Below are 19,878 nucleotides of genomic sequence, written 5' to 3'. Positions count from 1 at the left end.
AAATTCAATAAAAATTACTTTAAAAAATAAAAATAAAAGCAACAACCCAATAAATCCCCCCCCCCAATTTTTTTTTTAAAGGGTATAGGATGTACAGTGGTACCTCGAGTTACAAACGCCTCAAGTTACAAACACTTCAGGTTACAAACTCCACTAACCTGGAAGAGTTACCTTGAGTTGAGAACTTTGCCCTAGGATGAAATTGTGTGCTGGCAGCACAGCGGCAGCAAGAGGCCCCATTAGCGAAAGCATGCCTCTAGTTAAGAACAGTTTCCGCTTAAGAACAGACCTCCGGAATGAATTAAGTTCGTAACTAGAGGTATCACTGTAAATCGGGTCAATCAAAGGCCTGGTTAAAAAGGAACGTTTTTGCCTGGCGCCTAAAGGTGTATAATGAAGGAGCCAGGCAAACTTCTCTGGGGAGGGCATTCCACAGACGCAACAGAAGCAGAGGCGTGGTGACAAAGACCACCCACAAAAACAGTGCCACACTCATGACGACATGCCCAACATTTATTTTTTTAATGGACTAATAAGCTTCCACCCCAGGAGTGACTGCAGATGAATAACAGGCTGTTTAGCAAATTTCCCACAATAAGTGGAAATCCAGATTGAATGTATAAAAAAGTATGGCTTGGCATTACGACAACAATGACATCACGCAGTTGCTGCAAAAGGCACCACCACCACATGGGTTTGAGCAGGATGGATTCTGCACCAAATCAGAAGCCTCCCGGGCTAACTACTTTCCCTGGAAAAACGATCACAGAAGGAAGTGGTGATTGCACAGCAGTTTCTGCTGCATGTCCTAGTCACACCAATGGCAGACAAAGGTATTTTTTGGCATATGTTTAACAACATAAAGAGACAAACAGACAGCACCAACCAGTAGCTGTGCCAGGGTGAGAAAAACGGCAGACGGGTTTCTTAACATTATCCTCTCCCGCAGCAGGTTACTACCGTAGGCAAAATACGATATGCTTTCATTCCCGAAGCTTTGGAAATCCAGCCCTTCACCCAATCCGGTCAGTGTACAGTGCTTAAAGGTTTCCATCTGCAAGAAAGGAGCCCTGTTAAAAGAAAATGGAGGTGAGATGTTTGTGCGTAAGCTGTGCAGGCAGTAAAAGCAGCATGGAGCAGTAGTTCCCAAGTACCACAAAATTTACCCGTGCCCAGACCCTGAATATAAAACAACAGAAATGTTCCCTTCCTTATTGCTCTGCTTTTCCTTTGTTTTGCCTAGTAACGTCACGTTGCTGTCAGGACTGGAGTGGATGGCAAAGATGGAAAGGGACATCATTACCGACAATGGAAGAACGGTTTTTACAATTAACGGACTTAGCTGAGATGGCAAAATCAAAATGTTTAATAAGAAATAAAGTCACTGTTAACATTTACTAAAGATTGGAAACCACTCAAAGACTTTTTGTGTGAGAAAGAAAATGAAATACCGTAATGCATTTGGGTTCAAGGACTGAAGATAATTTGTTTATAGAAAGTAGTGTTCTCTTAGGAGTTATATCGGAGTGGATGAAGTGATTATTGTTTATATGTATATAGCGGACAGATGAAGAACTGGAAGTTCTTCAATCTCTGAACTTTTATCTCTCTCTCTATAAATATATATACACAGAGAGAGAGATCAGAGCATGAAAGGACAGGCTGCAGATTTTTATTTTTAATTCTTTAATTTCTATACTGCTTTATATTTTTAATAAAAAATCTCAAAGCGGTTTAAAGGTAAAGGTAAAGGGACCCCTGACCATTAGGTCCAATTGTGACAGACTCTGGGGTTGCGCGCTCATCTCGCTCTATAGGCCGAGGGAGCCGGCGTTTGTCCGCAGACAGCTTCCGGGTATTGTGGCCAGCATGACTAAGCCACTTCTGGCGAACCAGAGCAGCACATGGAAACGCCGTTTACCTTCCCGCCGGAATGGTACCTATTTATCTACTTGCACTTTGATGTGCTTTCGAACTGCTAGGTTGGCAGGAGCAGGGACCGAACAACGGGAGCTCACCCCGTCGTGGGGATTCGAACCACCGACCCTCTGATCAGCAAGTCCTAGGCTCTGTGGTTTAACCCACAGCACCACTCGCGTCCCTCAAAGCGGTTTACAGCTTATTAAATCAATAAATCAGATCCACACCATACAGTAAAAGCACATTTAAAGCACATGGTTTCCTCAAAGAATCAAGGGAACTGTCGTTTCCTCTCCTAGAGCTGCAATTTCTAGCACCCAGGATTCTTTGGAGAATGTAATGCACTTTAAAAATGCCTTAGTTGTGCTCCGAATGTATGATGTGGTTGTTCTGAGGCTTCAGATTAAAACCTCCTAGGGAACCTGGCAGACACCAAAGCATATTTACTTGGCAGTATATCCCGCTGTGTTCAAATAAAGGTTTTTCCAAGGAAAGCGTGCATAGCATTGCAGTCACAGAGAAAGGGAGTTTGCAAGAGTACATGCCTCATCCATAAAGCATCCAAGACTTTTTAACAGACTCAACACCTTCGTAAGCAGCAAACAGATGATGTAGCAGCTATTGCAAAACGGCGGCTTTTCGGTTTAGATCAGGGGGCCAAATCCTTTCTAAGTTCTAAGAAAACTGAACTTTAAAGAGGGAAATGGAACCAAAAAACTTACGAAAGAGAAGAACCCGGCAAATTATGAGAAGCAGACACTTTTAAGCAAGACTCTACTGCCCTCCTGATTGGCAAAGAGGGTGGGTGTTGGGTTCGAAATAACGTGCACCCAGGAAGAGGAAAAGCTTGAAAAATGAGAGGACACAAAATTGCTTAAATGCAGTGCAGCATACAATGGAGATGTAAAAGATCTGGATTATCATAAAAGATGCAGGAGGAAATGATTAACAATAGGATCCGCAAAGGGGAGGAGGGAAGTCCACAAGATTCTTTGGAATCTTGTTTTTATATTGTACGTTCGATATGTGACGGTAAAATTTTAATCTGAAAAACCAAATAAAAAAATTTATATATAAAAAAGAAGCTATAATGTGCTTTCAATAATAAAAGCTACTTGATTTCTAAATGAATGAATGAATGCAGTGTAGCACTGAGAAACCTCCCGGTCATAGGAAAATCCTGAAGAGCAGCGAGTGTTAAGAGCTGTGGTTCCCAACATGGGGCACACGCCCCACAGGGGGGCAATTTGAGTTATTAACAATGAATGGCCTTTTAGGCTTCCCCCACATGAATAGGAGTTCACTTTTTGAATAATAAGAATTATATGTCATGGGGCGGGGAGGGAATCAGGATTTTAGAGATGCTTAGGTGGGGAATGGCCAAAAAGAGGTTGGGAACCACTGGTCTAGAGAGACATTGGGGACAGTGCTTGTGTGTGTGTACACACTTGACCCCATCCCTATTTTAATAATAATAATAATAATAATAATAATAATAATAATAATAATAATATAATTTTCTTATTTATACCCCGCCCATCTGACTGGGTTTCCCCAATCAGATTCCCCTTAGCTGCTCTCCTGTGCAATGCTCTTTCTCTCTTTACAATTTAGCTTTTTACACTGTTCTAAAGAATCATGGAGATGGAAGGGACCCCAGAGGCCCATCTGGTCCAACCCCCTGAAATTTATTTTTTTATTGCATTTATATACTGCCCTATACCCGGAGGTCTCAGGGCGGTTCGCAGAAAAGATCACGATATATAAAATAAAAATAAGAACAATACCCCCCCCAAAAAAGAGCCACATTTTAAAAGGGTATATAGGATGTCCATCAGGGCTGGCAATGCCCGACGTGGGGCTCGAACCGGCGACCACGAGGGCCTCAGGCTCCAGAGACTGAACTGTCCCAGAGGCGACCTGCCGTGGATGCTTCGCTCAGCTTCCTGCGTCTCGGGGGTGGGTCTAGATTACCCCGGGGGTCCCTTTCCCAGCTCTGCAGTTCCACGGAAGGCCGACTGGGGCGCAAAGCGGCGAGTTCGTCCGGCCTTCCGGGGGCCCCGGGACCCGCGCCCTTTCCCCGGGGGCTCCCCTTCTTCCCACCGCCCCTGCACGCCTTCGCCGCCCCCCTTCCCCCGCCTCAGTCTCGCCTTCCTCGCCTCAGCAGCAGCAGCAGCAGAACGCCGGCAGGACACCCAGCGGCCGAGACGGGCCGCGCGACGCCGCCATTGGGTGAGCCGCCGCCGGCCCTTCCCATTGGCTGCCGAGCCGACCTCCGTCGCCTTCCCGGATGCCCAGGTGGGAGCGCGTGGATGCGCATTGACGCTCTTCTCCCGCGCCGGCACCGCGCAGGATAGGGAGGCGGAGGCGGGGAATGGAGTTTCTGACTGCGCAGGCGCGCCTCAGCTACCTGTAGTACTTCTGCTGCCTATTCTAGGTTTTTTTTTTTATTCTATTTTATTCTATTCTAGTTTGTTCAATTCTAGTTCATTCTATTCTGTTCTAGTCCTCTTATTTTCATAGAATCATAGAGTTGGAATAGACCACAAGGGCCATCGAGTCCAACCCCCTGCCAATTTTATTCTAATCAATTCTAGTTTATTCTATTCTGTTCTAGTCCTCTTATTTTATTCTAATCAATTCTAGTTTATTCTATACTAGCTTATTGTGTTCTATTCTATTCTATTCTAGTTTATTCTGTTCTAGTTATCTTATTTATTCTAGTTTATTTTGTTCTATTCTAGTTTATTTCATTTTACCTTAGTATTTAATTTTATTTTATTCTAGTTTATATTGTTCTAGTTTGTTCTACAGTGGTACCTCGGGTTACATATGTTTCAGGTTACATACGCTTCAGGTTACAGACTCCGCTAACCCAGAAATATTGCTTCAGGTTAAGAACTTTGCTTCAGGATGAGAACAGAAATCGGGCTCCGGCGGCGCGGCAGCAGTGGGAGGCCCCATTAGCTAAAGTGGTGCTTCAGGTTAAGAACAGTTTCAGGTTAACAATGGACCTCCAGAACGAATTAAGTACTAACCCAAGGTACCACTGTATTCTATGCATATTTCATTTAATTTTACTTTACAATTTTATTAGGTTAGATTAGATTTGTATACCGCCCAGCACCCAAAGATCTCAGGGTGGTTGACAGCATAAAAATGCAAAAACCATGTTTTATCATACTCCAAAAAAAACCAGCCCTCGGTGCCTTAACACGCAGAAAAACATCTTTTTCAAAAAAATCCCTAACCTGAGGCTGACAATTTCACCACAAATCTGATGTCATCCCATTCACTAAAAAATGGTGCCCACTACTTGCAAATTCTCCCCTGAAAGATTTGGCAGTGGAAACAGAAAGCTTTTTATCATAGGCCAAGAAATCAGCACTCGATGCCTTAACATGCAGAATTTTTTAAAAAAAAAAAAAATCCCTAAGCCGCGGGGTCACAATTTCTGCAAAAATCTGACACTATCCAATGTTGCCAAAGGGTTGCAGACACTCCCCTGAAAGGTTTGGTGGTGGAAACAGAAGGCTTATTATCATAGGAAAAGAAATCAGCCCTCGACTTCTTAACCTGCGGAAAAAATATTTTTTAAAAAAAATCCCTAAGCCCTCAGCAAAAATCTGACGTTATCCAATTCACTCAAAAATGGTGCCAAACGGTTGCAAATGCTCCCCTGAAAGGTTTGGCGGTCGAATCAGAAGGCTTTTTATCATAGGAAAAGAAATCAGCCCTCGACGCCTTGACATGCGGAAAAATATTTTTTTAAAAAATCCCTAAGCTCCGGCGTCACAATTTCTGCAAAAATCTGACGATATCCAATTCACTCAAAAATGGTGCCAAACGATTGCAAATGCTCCCCTGTAAGGTTTGGCGTTGGAAACAGAAGGCTTTTTGTCATAGGAAAAGAAATCAGCCCTTGACGCCTTAACCTGCGGGAAAAGGTCACAATTTCAGCAAAAATCTGACATTACCCAATTCACTCGAATATGGTGCCAAACAGTTGCAAATGCTCCCCTGAAAGGTTTGGCATTGGAAACAGAAGGGTCTTTTAACCTGCAAAAAATTATTCCTCAACGCCTTAATCTGTGCGGTCACAATTTCACAAAATATCTGACATTATCCAATTCAGTCAAAAATGGTGGCAAACAGTTGCATTTTGGGATGTGTAGCATTCTTGCTGCTGGTAGTAGCATACATAGGCAGGATACATAAATAAATTTCTATACAATTTATGTAGTTCTCTCGCTATTATTCCCAAAAGATAAGATTCTGGATTTTTTTCTTACGAAGATTATTTTAAACATCCTTTTCAATTCATTATATATCATTTCCCAGAAATGATAAAGCTGATCATTCTTGCTCCTCAAAAAATATACCCCCACTCCACCGCGAGATCTGACTTTCTGCAATCAGGAAAAGGATGAGGAAATGCTGTCTACTCTCTCTGCAAACCAGTTGGGACAAAGGCTCAATGTACAGGTTCAGAAACACCTTGAGTTGTCTGGTTAGAGATAATTTGGAGCGCTTGCTATCCATTAACGCGGGGAAATATGCACATTTTCTGGAAACCCCCAGAAAACACACTACTCCTTGTTAGGACTGATTCAGCCGAAGGCACAGTTTGGGCCATTTCATTCATAGAACGAAAAGTTCTCATTTATCTACCATGTACCTTATTGGCAGGAAGGGACACGGGTGGCGCTGTGGGTTAAACCACAGAGCTAGGACTTGCCGATCAGAAGGTCGGCGGTTTGAATCCCCGCGACGGGGTGAGCCCCCGTTGCTCGGTCCCAGCTCCTGCCAACCTAGCAGTTTGAAAGCACGTCAAAGTGCAAGTAGATAAATAGGTACCGCTCTGGCGGGAAGGTAAACGGTGTTTCCGTGTGCTGCTCTGGTTTGCCAGAAGCGGCTTAGTCATGCTGGCCACATGACCCAGAAGCTGTACACAGGCTCCCTCGGCCTATAGAGTGAGATGAACGCCGCAACCCCAGAGTTAGCCACGACTGGACCTAATGGTCAGGGGTCCCTTTACGCGACCTTATCGGCAAACACCGCAGCATATGTCTAGGAGCCATGTCTTTGAGCACATGGTAAAAATGTGCCTGGATGTTTCAACTGGCAGATCTGACTGTTATCACAGCAAGGAACATAATGCATGGTCCAGCGTCTTCTGGGATGCATTTCCTGGCAAGTCATGTGACCCATGCTTCATTCTTGCTCCAAAAAAAAGAACTTTTTTTTGGGGGGGGGAGAACACAGCACCCCAAATGGTCGCCATGATCTCACATGAAAAAAATGGGATGTCCCATTTTTTCCCAGGGCACTTGGCAGGTATGCACCTGTGGCCTCAAACATCTGCATGACCACCTGAAATTAGGCCCGGAAACAAATTGGGCCACTGGAAAATGGGGATGGAGCCACCCATGAATAGGAATGAGGAAGCTCTTCTGCAAGTGTAGATCCAGGTGAAAATGATGTTCTGGGTCACAGTGGATTCAGTGGAGTTAAGGCAGTTTAAGAAAACGGTGTCAATTACGTGATAAAGCATAGCATTATTATGTCACATTTTTAGAAAAGATAGTTAAATTGCTGCTCTGTTCAAACTTTTATTTTAAGGGGAAAGCAATGCGCCTGCCAAAACGTTTCCTACGTCTGCGATATTTTAAGAACTTGGTTGACGAGCGTAACTCAGTTTCAGAAAGGTCATGAGAACCTTAAAGGTAAAGGTAAAGGTACCCCTGCCCGTACGGGCCAGTCTTGACAGACTCTAGGGTTGTGCGCCCATCTCACTCAAGAGGCCGGGGCCAGCGCTGTCCGGAGACACTTTCCGGGTCACGTGGCCAGCGTGACAAAGCTGCATCTGGCGAGCCAGCGCAGCACACGGAAACGCCATTTACCTTCCCGCCAGTAAGCGGTCCCTATTTATCTACTTGCACCCAGGGGTGCTTTCGAACTGCTAGGTTGGCAGGCGCTGGGACCGAACAACGGGAGTGCACCCCGCCGCGGGGATTCGAACCGCCGACCTTTTGATTGGCAAGCCCTAGGCGCTGAGGCTTTTACCCACAGCGCCACCCGCGTCCCTCATGAGAACCTTAGTTGGTATCAATTCCTTCTCCCCAAGGAAGCATCTCTGTTGGAACCCTGCCTTTCCTGGACTTAGGATGCATTAGAGTGCCTAAATGAATCAGGCAGAAATTCAGATCTAAGATAATGCTGAAATTGTGTACACATCGATTCTCTTTTTTAGCTTTTCTCTGAGATGCAGGATTGTCAATTCTATTATGATTGAGCCATCGCCGAGAGAGGGAGGGAGGGACGCTATGGTGTCCTGGCTATTTTTATCGTAACGGTAAACAAAAATTAAGACGCGGCCTGCCAAACAGAGTGAAGTTTAATCCAAACAGAAGTCAATACTAAAATTTCCATTAACTGCAGAGCAGCCAAAATTTGGCTCAAAGCAATTCAGGGCTTTAATGGTTTTGTACTGTATATACTGCTATCTGCTGTCAATGACCACACTCTCATTTACTGCCAGTGTTACTTGCAACTTAGAAACCTGCTCCTGAGCCTCTTAGGAGTGGGGATCTGCAGTTCAGAGCTGTGGGTCAGCCACAGTCATATCCTCCAAGTGTCCCAATTTTCCAAGGACAGTACCGGAATTATGAAGGCCATCCTGGCTTCTGATTTGATCTTGGAATGTTCCTGTTATGTCCTGAAGTTTTCACCCTGGGCCAGCAGGGGGATACTGTAGATAGTTTTCACTCAGGATCTCCCTGCTGGCCCAGGGTAAGAACTTCAGTACATAACAGTTGTGGTTGTTTAGTCGTTTAGTCGTGTCCGACTCTTCGTGACCCCATGGACCAGAGCACGCCAGGCACTCCTGTCTTCCACTGCCTCCCGCAGTTTGGTCAAACTCATGCTGGTAGCTTCGAGAACACTGTCCAGCCATCTCGTCCTCTGTCGTCCCCTTCTCCTTGTGCCCTCAAACTTTCCCAGCATCAGGGTCTTTTCCAGGGAGTCTTCTCTTCTCATGAGGTGGCCAAAATATTGGAGCCTCAGCTTCAGGATCTGTCCTTCAGGATCTGTTCTTTATGGTCCAACTTTCACTTCCATACATAACAGTAGCCCTCCTGAAAATTATGAAATTCGCCGGCCTCTAAAAGCCACCAAATACCCCCACCTTTCAACAGGGGTAAATGCAGGGCATTTTTTTCAGCCGTAATTCACCAGAACTCAGTTTCAGCACCTCTCAGGTGGGTGCCATTGCCATTAAAAGAAAACAAGGGAGGCATTTGTGGTGAGTTTCGGCACCTGTTTTCCTAGAAGAATAGCACTGGGCCAATGGTCCTTTGTCTGGAGGGGTAGATACTCAGCCCACCTTTAATATCAACACATGTATTTTTATTTTGCCCCCCTCCCACCCCAGCTTTTCCCCCTTTCTTTGTGTGTCTGTCGCTTCTAAGCATCCAACTTTTACAGCTGGCATGGAGACTCGCAGAGGCCCCTGGGAGCTTGCGAGAATATTTCTTAAGACGATTCCCTTCCTAAATATGGTATTATGTGAACAAGAGGTCGCGGTGCAGAGATGATCACAAAAACCTGCAGCGCATAGAACAAGATGTGAAAAAGAACAAACACAGACCGCCAGACTGCCTCTTTCTCTGGAACTGGGCCTCTCTAGAGAGATGGTTTGTTTCCATTGCAAAGCTTTAGAAAAAGGGAAATGTGGACATTTAGCAGACCCCATGCAATGAACACCACTATAAGGAAGGAAAGGGATTGCTTATTTATTTTCTCAGTTTATACCTTCCCCTTCCCCAATGTTTCGTTTCTCTGTGTGTGTTAAATTGTTATGCCATATCTCCAAGGTAGAACCAGACCCTGGAAGCTAAAAGCAATTATCATCCAGCAATCGTCTCTTCTCAGAATGCTGAGTAAAATAAACCAAACCAGCCAAATTTTTTTTTTAAGTGAAGGGCAATTTGGATGCGACGGCATCATTTTGCTAGCAGTTTTTGAGATTACAGAGTGGCTTAGCAATTATGCATTTCACAACTATGCTGTATGGTAATTGGGGCTAAGTGAAAACGACTCAACCAAGGACATCCAATAAACTTCAGGAGGGAATATGGATTTAACCAAAACCAGCACATAATTTATGTCAGCACACTGTCCTCAATAATGTTTGTGGTAGAAATCCATCACGTGCAACTTTGCACAGACACTGTTTGGTTTTTTTTTAAATGATATTTATTCAAAATTTCATCAATACATAAACAAAAACAAGAAAAACAGAAAAATACAGCAAAAAATAAAACAAGAAGAAAAAACCAAAAAAGAAAAAAGAAAAATACAAATCTCGAATTACAACTTTTCATTTGCTTATTTCTTGAACTTCCTCACACCTCCCTTTTTGTATTCTAGTTTAATTCATTATTCCAGCAAATTCTTCCCATGTTTCTCAATTTTAATTTAAATAATTAATCTTCACAATCTATCTTGTTTATTAATTCAACATAACCTTTCCCTCTTTTAATTTAATCTGTAATTCAATTTACCTTAATCTCTTTAACCTTATCTTATCTTAAAAATCTTAAAATTTCAAAGTTTACGTCTTATTCGTTCATATCTCCTTAAATCAATTCTACTAAAGCCAATTTAGTTCCTTTCCGGCATATTCCCTGGTGTTTCATTAATGTTACACTGATTCCAAAATTAACAAAAGAATTTCCCTTAATATCTCTAATTTTTATCCAACGTCCCTTCTTCCTGGTTTTGGGTCATGTCAGTCCTTTCAGTCCATTACTTCCAGTCCATCAATCTGGTGTTCTTATGTCTGAGGCCCTTAAGTCTCTTCTAGGCCCCTTCTGCACGATTTCTTGTCCTTGTTTGTGCTTACACACTTCTTTGTCTGTTGTTGATTTCTTAGGGAGTGGGTCTCCGGAGGTTTCCATCCAGTAATAGTTTCCATTTTCCTCTGTCAGACTGGCCCCTTCCCCCCAGTCCCACTCCCTGTCATCTTCGTAGTCCAAAGAATATTTCTCCAGAAGATAGTTATTCACCCGTTTCATAGTCCCACTAGAGTTAAGAGCTTCATTTACTTCAAACCCATCCCAGCACTCTCCAAGTTCAATCTTCCAGCGCAGTAACTTTTGTTCCTGCAGGACTTTGAATCCCTCCTTTTGTGTTGTTTGAGGAGTAATTACTGCCTCTTCCTTCTTCATCTGCCCTTGGACTTGTCTTGTCAAGCCAGTTTCTTGAATTGGTTGTTGTGTAACTTCTTTATCCTTATTCCCTGTTAAATCATATTCACTGGCGACAGCACTCATCAAGTCCAATTTTTCATGCATCAAATTCATTTTGTCCTGCAGCTGCTGCAGCAGGGCATTTGTCATAACAAGGGCAGACACCAAACATTCCTTCCAACTCATTTCTGTTCAAGGTCAGACAGCAAGTCCCACGATCCAAAACTTGCAGCTGTAGATCCCAGATAAACAGCAACAGCAAACTGACAGGCTCCCTCTAGGGGATACAATTTCTATTTGTATCAACTTTTTTTTAAAAAAAGTATCCAACAAAGAAAATTACTTTCGATTTCAAGTCCTTTCAATTTTCAAATACTTTGTATCTTTAAAATACAGCAATGCAGAAGGTAGCGTTGAAGTTAATTTGTTTCTCTTCTCTTTTTTTACCTATCTGTCAAAATACTCCACTTTCAATCAATGGACGTCACAAGCAATTTCTGTCCCGACACCCTGTCCCCAGGTTTGGGACGATGGAAACTTAGATTCCTTTACTCTCCTCCTGCAGGATTAGACAGTCAAATTCCCTCCCCCCTTTTCTCCTGCTTTCCAAGGGGGTTTTATTGGTTGTAGATGCAGGAAATTTCCAACTTTAAAGCAGTTTTCCAGGCTATTAGGTTGCAAGGTCTTTGCTTCAATCTATATACAAAAAGCGGAAGGCGGACTTCCTGTTTAAACCTTCCCGCTTGTGCCTAATTCAAAAACCTTCCCGCTTGTGCCTAATTCAAAATTTCTTGATCCAATTCTCTGTTTTTACTCACAGGTACTTGATTTAGAGTCCGAATGTCATCAGGAAAAAGTCAGCGCTCTCCGGCGATGGCTGCGCGGCTTCCCTCCATGGAGATAGCGATCGGTTCGCAGCACCGCGCTGCTCACCCCACTTCACTCCAGAGCCCCAAAAAGGGGTTTCCTCGTGAGTAGGGGAGGCGCTCTTGGTGCTCTGCCGAACCCCACGTTCCCAGGCTTCTCCGCCTGGGATTTCCAGCGGGTCCCCGCCTTCGCCGTGGCGGGAAGACCCAATTTCCACGGAGCCCGTTCCTCCAATCGGAGGAACTCCGCCATTTGTCGTTGGCGCTGACCCGGAAGTCCCGCACAGACACTGTTTGGATGGGGTGGGGAGTAAGTAGGAAGATGAAATCTCCCTTCTTTACATGTTCATCTCAACAAAATAATGGAAATTGGCCTTCCAAGAAACATTAGACCTCTCAAAATGGAGAGACGTCGGTGCAATTTATAATAGATCAAGAAGAAAACGTCAGCCTAGGTAGGACTTAAATTTGCTGGGAATTATGGTGTGTGGCTTAAATTGTGCCAAAGCATGTGCAACTACTGTTCTTCGTAGCTATAATTTTGTGGATGGGTTGGGACTCTTCCAGACAGAATGCCAGAAAAATGGAGAGATATATTTTTTCCTGGAACAGGAGTAACTCGATCCACCAGCTAATTACAAATTATTCCTCTTTGGCTCTTAGATCTTTGTAATGTGAGTTTGACCAAACTGCGGGAGGTAGTGGAGGACAGAGGTGCCTGGCGTGCTCTGGTCCATGGGGTCACGAAGAGTCGGACACGACTAAACGACTAAACAACAACAACAACAACAACAATGTTAGGTGACTGATTGTATTCTGCACCAGCATTCTTGGCAAGTGTACCAAGGATCACATTCATATTCTCTCTCTCTCTCTCTCTCTCTCTCTCTCTCTCTCTCTCTCTTTCTTTCTCTCTCTCCCTCTCCCCTTCTTCAGTGTACAGGGCCCAGGCAGGCGTTTCTTTCCTACAAAGCCCGTGCACAGCCCATCTCCCACTTAATATGATTCTTCAGCTAGCGTATTTATTGTGTCAGCCTGGGAGAATAGCCCTTGGATCTCTTGCGATTCTGTTTCCTAAACCATGCTCATTTATAGCCTTTTAAACGTTGCATATTTCAGATTCGGTCTGCTAGGGTGTTCTCCCAGCACCAACCACAAATACAGAAAGGAATAGACGCCGCTTGCGAACAAGCGACATAGAGCTCTCCAGCCGAGTCTGGTTTCCTTAGGATCCCCTCTAATTATACTTCTAATGCCTTGTGATTTAGAGGAACCACTGTGTCTCAGCAGAGGTGACAGCCCAGACCCACCTGCTGAATCTGGAAAGTCAGCATCCTCTCCTTTAGAAGTGTGTCAGTGGCAATATTACCACAGGGACTGGCTACGCAGATTAATCAGCGTCAGGCTTCCTGGAAATTCACCAGCAGGACATCCTTTTGCTGGCAGATGGTGGCAATTATATGGGATTAGTGGATGGCCCAATTTCTTTGCCCGTGCGGAAATGATGAAGTAGTCAATCGGCAAAGGAACAGCTACCTTGAAAGGCTTTTTTTTTAAGGAACATGCTACTCACAAGTATATTTTATACAATCCTCCTATTTCCTATGTTCTGGTCGAGAGTGCTATTACTGCTTTTGAGCACTGGCAAGACAATATGTTTGGCAGGCAGGAGAGGCAGGGCCTTTTCAGGGATGGCCCCAACTGCCACTTGTGGAATTCTCTTCTGACTGATTTACCCCAACACTACAGATGAGGCTTAAAAACACATCGGTTTCCAGTTGTGTTTTCTTACTGGTCTTTCGGTGTTGCCAATCTACACGGCCTTTAAGGCTTTTAATGTGGATGTCTCTGTAAAAGTATTCTGGCCTTTGTATGGGCTTTATGCTGCTGTTTTTAAAATGGTCTTGGATTGCTTTTGATACCATTGTCTTATATTTTATGACTGACTTACGAAAGTGACCTTGTGAGGATTATAAACATACCTAAATATACATAAAAAGAAAGAAAGAAGAGAAATCAGGGAGAGGAGCTGAGGGAAGTCCTGGGGGGGGGCGGAGTGGGGGGGAAGGGAAAAAAAATAATGTATGTGATTACATGGTATGATAATTCGTTATATAGAAATTGAGTTATAAAAATATTTCCAGAAAGAAAGAAAGAAAGAAAGAAAGAAAGAAAGAAAGAAAGAAAGAAGAAGAGTTTGGATTTGATATCCTGCTTTATCACTACCCTAAGTAGTCTCAAAGCGGCTAACATTCTCCTTTCCCTTCCTCCCCCACAACGAACACTCTGAGGTGAGTGGGGCTGAGAGATTTCAGAGAAGTGTGACTAGCCCAAGGTCACCCAGCAGCTGCATGTGGAGGAGTGGAGAAGCGAACCTGGTTCACCAGATTACGAGTCTATCGCTCTTAACCACTACACCACACCGGCTAGATAGATAGATCAGTAGGCACTTAGGGGAATCTCAAGGTTTGCAGAGGTGGGAAAAAATATTTAGGGGAGATTATAAGAGAGGGATGTACCCCAAACGACCCACTGGAGACTGTGCGCAGTGGCTACAGAACTCTAAACTACAAGGTGTGACCCGAAAGTTCAGTGAATGGTCACAGAAATCGGACCACGAGAAATATTTGAACATACATATCTTACAGGCCTTCAAAGTAGGCCCCCTCTGATACAATGCACCATTGACAACGTTTGCAGAACTGTTGGAAACTTCTGTAGAAGTCCTCTTTTTGTACTGCTTTCAGTTCCTTCATCACAGCGGCTTGGACTTGTGGAATGTTGGAAAATCTGTGCCCTTTCAGTGCAGATTTCAGTTTTGGAAAAAGAAAGAAATCCAGTGGGGCCTAATCAGGAGAATATGGAGGGTGGGACAACTCAGTAACCTCAGTAACGATTTCACGTGGAATATGCAATTCTTCCGCCATCATTCAGATGGACAAACGCCGATCCCTCATCAATAACTCATGAACCTTTGTCGACATTTGCCGCCGTTCTGCTCGTCGATGGTCTGGCAGACTGAGGGTGATCTTTGATGGTTTGCTGCCCTTCATGGAAATGCTTAAACTACTCATACACCGTCTTTTGAATTACAGCTTTATCTCCGCACACAATCGTGAACATTTTGTGGGTTTCCGATGCCGATTGTACGTTCAAATATTTCTCACTGTCCGATTTCTGTGACTATTCACCGAACTTTCCGGTTACACCTTATACTGTTAAGTTGTGGGTGAACCTATCAGATGACACAGATTGTGATGGCCTGGGAATCTGATTCAGAATCTGAACCTGAGGAGTCCCAGCCTGCACAGGAGTCCCCGTCACCAGGGCCGGCTGAGCCGGGCAGGGGCTTGAATCTGAAGGGCCTGCACCTGTGCCGGATCCTCAGGAGCAGACACCAGATGTATCCACTCTGGCTCCGGAGGTGATTGAGGACCCATTGCTGGCAGGTGCGCCTCTCCCAGCCCTGTCAGGGGAAGGTGAGTCTCCCCCTGGGTCCAGTAACCCTCCAGCCTCTCCTGAGCTGCAGAGGCTCAGGGCAGAGAGGCGGAGGGAACTAAGTTCTCTGAGGAGGAGTGCTCGCCTTAAGGCCAGGAGAGGCGGGTCACCTGTGGGCCGGGACAGCCCCTGGCCTCGGAGGAGATAAAGGCCAGTCAGCCCAGTCCCAGGTTGCGGGAGCAACAACGTTGGAAACCTGTTTCTGCCAGCACCCAGACCTGTTTTTCCAGAGTTCCCGACCACGCCCAGCTTCTTGCTTTGGACCCCGCTCCGCCCTTGGTGGACAGTCTCCAGACCCTCGGCCCAGGACCGGACTCTGACCACGCCTCATGGTAACCCCCCTCCCGGGACCAGCACACAGTGATTCTTCAAACAGCTCTTGTTTATTCACAGGCCAGGACAGAACTGAACTGAAGGGCTCAGTCAGCCTGCTTATATAGAGCTCCAGTACAATGTAACTGTAACAATTTTCTAAAACTATCCAATCACTGAACGTCACTTTCGATCCCTTATTTGCATAACTATCTACAGTATCCCCCTGCTGGCCCAGGGTGAGAACTTCAGTACATAACACTATCTGAGGTGGGGTGGAGTTGGGTCAATGAGTATGGCTGGCTGAAATCCTGAACGGCAGCAATCCACACTGCAGGTCCTACTTGCTATATTATGTTATGGCTTTATTGAAACATTTCTTCCCTGTCTTTCAGTCCACAGAGAACATTCAGTGTGGCTCCCAGTACTCATAAATATAACTGTGCAAATGCATTAATAGGGCCTGTGAGCCAACAACCACATTAGCGTCACAATCAATAAAGCACCAGCCTCTTGAAAGAAAATCACACCAGCAGGGGGAAAATACCGACACCTGAAGCCAACAGCTTTCAGGCGCCACCCAAGTCAGCTCCTCGCAGAAACAGAAGCATCTTCATCTGGTACCTAAAAACAAGTAGGTAAAAAAAGGTAAAGGACCCCTGGATGGTTAATGTTGCGTTCGCAAAGTAAAGGAAGGATTGAACTCTGATTAATAAGAATACACACAGAGACTTGAACCAGCAAGACTCTGGGAAGGGTGCGTATAATCGTGTCTCTCTGTGCCTGTCCCGTTCTGCAGCCCCTCGCCCAGGTAGTTTTTATTCACAAAACAACTTTTTACAGAGTGTTCGTAAGAACCAATCAGATTTCTTCTGAGCATTCCACAAACCCAGTGGGGACAAAGTTAGATGAAAAGAAATTCTTTTAACTACAAAGACTAGTACTCTGAGCATGCATACATAATCTGAGAGTAAATAAAAGAGGAGTAGAGAAACTCCAGAGATCACAAACAGGAGTAAACAAGAGAGGATGGAAGGATGGCAAGGACATTGCTCCCGCAACCTGGGACCGGGCTGACTGGCCTTTATCTTCTCTGAGGCCAGGGGCGGTCCCGGCCCCCAGAAGCCCCGCCTCTCCTGGCCTTAAGGCGAGCACTCCTCCTGGGAGAAACCAGTTCCCTTCGCCTCTCTGCCCTGAGCCTCTGCAGTTCAGGAGAGGCTGAAGGGCTACTGGGCCCAGGGGGAGACTCACCTGTAGGCACTGAGTCCTCAACTACCTCTGGGGCCAGAATGGATTCACCTGCTGCCTGCTCCTGAGGATCCGGCACAGGTGCAGGCACCTCAGAATCAAGGCCCTGCCCCAGTTCAGCCGGCCCTGGAGGCGGGGACTCCTGTGCAGGCTGGGATTCCTCCGGTTCACTCTCTGAATCGGATTCCCAGGCCATCACAAATATACCTCAAAGAACTTGGCCACTATCTTTATGGCCCAGGATGCCAGCCTGGCGAAGCAACTGCTGTGTACATGACATGTGAGGAAGAGAGGAATGGAACAGGGATGCAGGGGTGCAGATTGATCAAGAATCCTATCAAAATAGTTTAAACCCAGTCAACGCAATGCTTTCATTGCTGACACAAACGGCTTACTCTATATCTGTTATAATTCCTCATAGCAATCCCACCTGATCACTACATCTCTGGATATAGAATCATAGAATCATAGAGTTGGAATAGACCACAAGGGCCATCGAGTCCAACCCCCTGCCAAGCAGGAAACACCATCAGAGCACTCCTGACATATGGTTGTCAAGCCTCTGCTTAAAGACCTCCAAAGAAGGAGACTCCACCACACTCCTTGGCAGCAAATTCCACTGTCGAACAGCTCTTACTGTCAGGAAGTTCTTCCTAATGTTTAGGTGGAATCTTCTTTCTTGTAGTTTGGATCCATTGCTCCATGTCCGTTTCTCTGGAGCAGCAGAAAACAACCTTTCTCCCTCCTCTATATGACATCCTTTTATATATTTGAACATGGCTATCATATCACCCCTTAACCTCCTCTTCTCCAGGCTGAACATGCCCAGCTCCCTTAGCCGTTCCTCATAAGGCATCGTTTCCAGGCCTTTGACCATTTTGGTTGCCCTCCTCTGGACACGTTCCAGTTTGTCAGTGTCCTTCTTGAACTGTGATATTTGCACTCCTACAGGTTAAGTCCAGTCAAAGGTGACTATGGGGTTACGGCGCTCAATTTGCTTTCAGGCTGAGGGAGCTGGCGTTTGTCCGCAAACAGCTTTCCGGGTCATGTGGCCAGCATGACTAAACCACTTCTGGCGCAATGGGACACAGTGACGGAAGCCAGAGCAGCACACAGAAACGCCGTTTTCCTTCCCATCACAGTGGTACCTGTTTATCTACTTCGTCTGGTGTGCTTTCGAACTGCTAGGTTGGCAGGAGCTAGGATAGAGCTCACTCTGTAGTGGGGATTCGAACCACCAACCTTCTGATCGGCAAGCCCAAGAGGTTCAGTGGTTTAGCCACCTGCATCCTGACTAAAAACAAGTAAGGGCATCCATGGATACAAAAACATATGGAATATGCAGAAATGGTGAAACTTACCAGAAGAATAAGAAATCAAGATAACAAGCTTTTTACAAAAGAGTGGAAATGGTATATTGAATATTTACAGATATATTGTAAACATATAAAAACACTGGCAGGATTATTGTGATAACCTGCAGTTACATGAGATTATATATTTAAAGAAGATAAATAAATGAGTAAATTAAGAGAATTTGGATATGCAAAAGATATTAAAAATAAATTTAAGGAACCACAGAAAGAGGGGGACGGAAGTCAAGTTTTAAAATGTCAAAATGATTCGTCAGAGACTGGGGCCACCACTGGAAAGGTTTGTTCACCTGAATCGATACCCACTGTACTTCAGACAGGAAGCCCTCACCTGGGACTTCAACAACATGAAATAATAATAATAATGTTTTATTATTTATACCCCGCCCATCTGGCTGGGCCTCCCCAGCCACTCTGGGCGGCTTCCATAAAAACCACAAATACAGTAAAATATCACACGTTAAAAACTTCCCTGAACAGGGCTGCCTTAAGATGTCTTCTGAATGTCAGGTAGTTGTTTATCGCTTTGACATCTGCTGGAAGGGCGTTCCACAAGGCGGGCGCCACTACCAAGAAAGCCCTCTGCCTGGTTCCCTGTAGCTTTGCTTCTCGCAATGAGGGAACCGCCAGAAGGCCCTTGGCGTTGGACCTCAGCATCCGGGCAGAATGATGGGGGTGGAGACGCTCCTTCAGGTATCCCCTTCAGGGATAGGTCCCAAATCAACTGACACTGGGCTAGACCCAGAAAAAAATCTGGGAGCCAGTGAAGATGGAGCAATGACAGCGTTATAGAAACAAGCTTCTGACAAGACTCCGGCTACTGCATTCTTGCACCAGCTGAAGTTTCCAGATGCATTTAAAGGCAGCCCCATGCAGAGGGTGTCGCAGTAATCCTATATAATCCAAGATGGGCCTTTTTCTGGGGAAGGGTAAAGCTGAAATGTCAGTGGAAGTGGCTTGTGGGGTGGGGTGGAGCAGCTACACTGTCTTCCAGGTCCATGGGTCGTTGTTGCTTTCTGGGGAGGGGCAAGGGGTCCAGGGGGGTGATGGAGTGCAAATGCACTGGTGCCCCTTTGGCAATACAGTGGTACCTTGGTTCTCAAACTTAATCCTTTCCGGAAGTCCGTTCCAGAACCAAAGCGTTCCAAAACCAAGGCGTGCTTTCCCATAGAAAGTAATGCAAAATGAATTAATCCGTTCCAGACTTTTAAAAACAACCCCTAAAGCAGCAATTTAAGATGAATTTTACTATCTAATGAGACCATTGATCCATAAAATGAAAGCAATAAACAATGTACTGTAGTCGCACAATCAATCAGTAGCTGAACTGGGTTCCACACAGGTGTCTGTCTAAATTGGCTAAAAGAGTGGATTGTATTAAAAGATGGTGATTTGTTAGATCTAGAGGGA

The 19,878-nt window shown here is 45.0% G+C and overlaps 1 protein-coding gene across 6 annotated transcripts in view; it reads right to left on the bottom strand.

Annotated features, from left to right (window-relative positions):
• Positions 1-19,878, bottom strand: part of GGCT (gamma-glutamylcyclotransferase) — a 29,675-nt gene that overhangs the window by 9,294 nt on the left and 503 nt on the right. For 3 of the 6 annotated variants that reach the window (XM_028750184.2, XM_077916362.1, XM_028750193.2), the window contains exons 1-2: positions 4,080-4,276; positions 887-1,070 (exon numbers count right to left, since the gene is read on the bottom strand). In XM_028750184.2, the coding sequence (XP_028606017.2) occupies positions 887-1,070; positions 4,080-4,240 (345 nt within the window). In that variant the 5' untranslated portion in view covers positions 4,241-4,276. Of the gene's footprint in view, positions 1-886; positions 1,073-4,079; positions 4,277-19,878 lie in introns of those variants that run through there. The other 3 variants (XM_077916359.1, XM_077916361.1, XM_077916360.1) reach the window with 3 other exon arrangements.

This window comes from Podarcis muralis, chromosome 12 (genome assembly GCF_964188315.1).
Source record: "Podarcis muralis chromosome 12, rPodMur119.hap1.1, whole genome shotgun sequence".
NCBI lineage: Eukaryota > Metazoa > Chordata > Lepidosauria > Squamata > Lacertidae > Podarcis > Podarcis muralis.
This window is presented reverse-complemented; position numbering and strand designations above follow the sequence as displayed.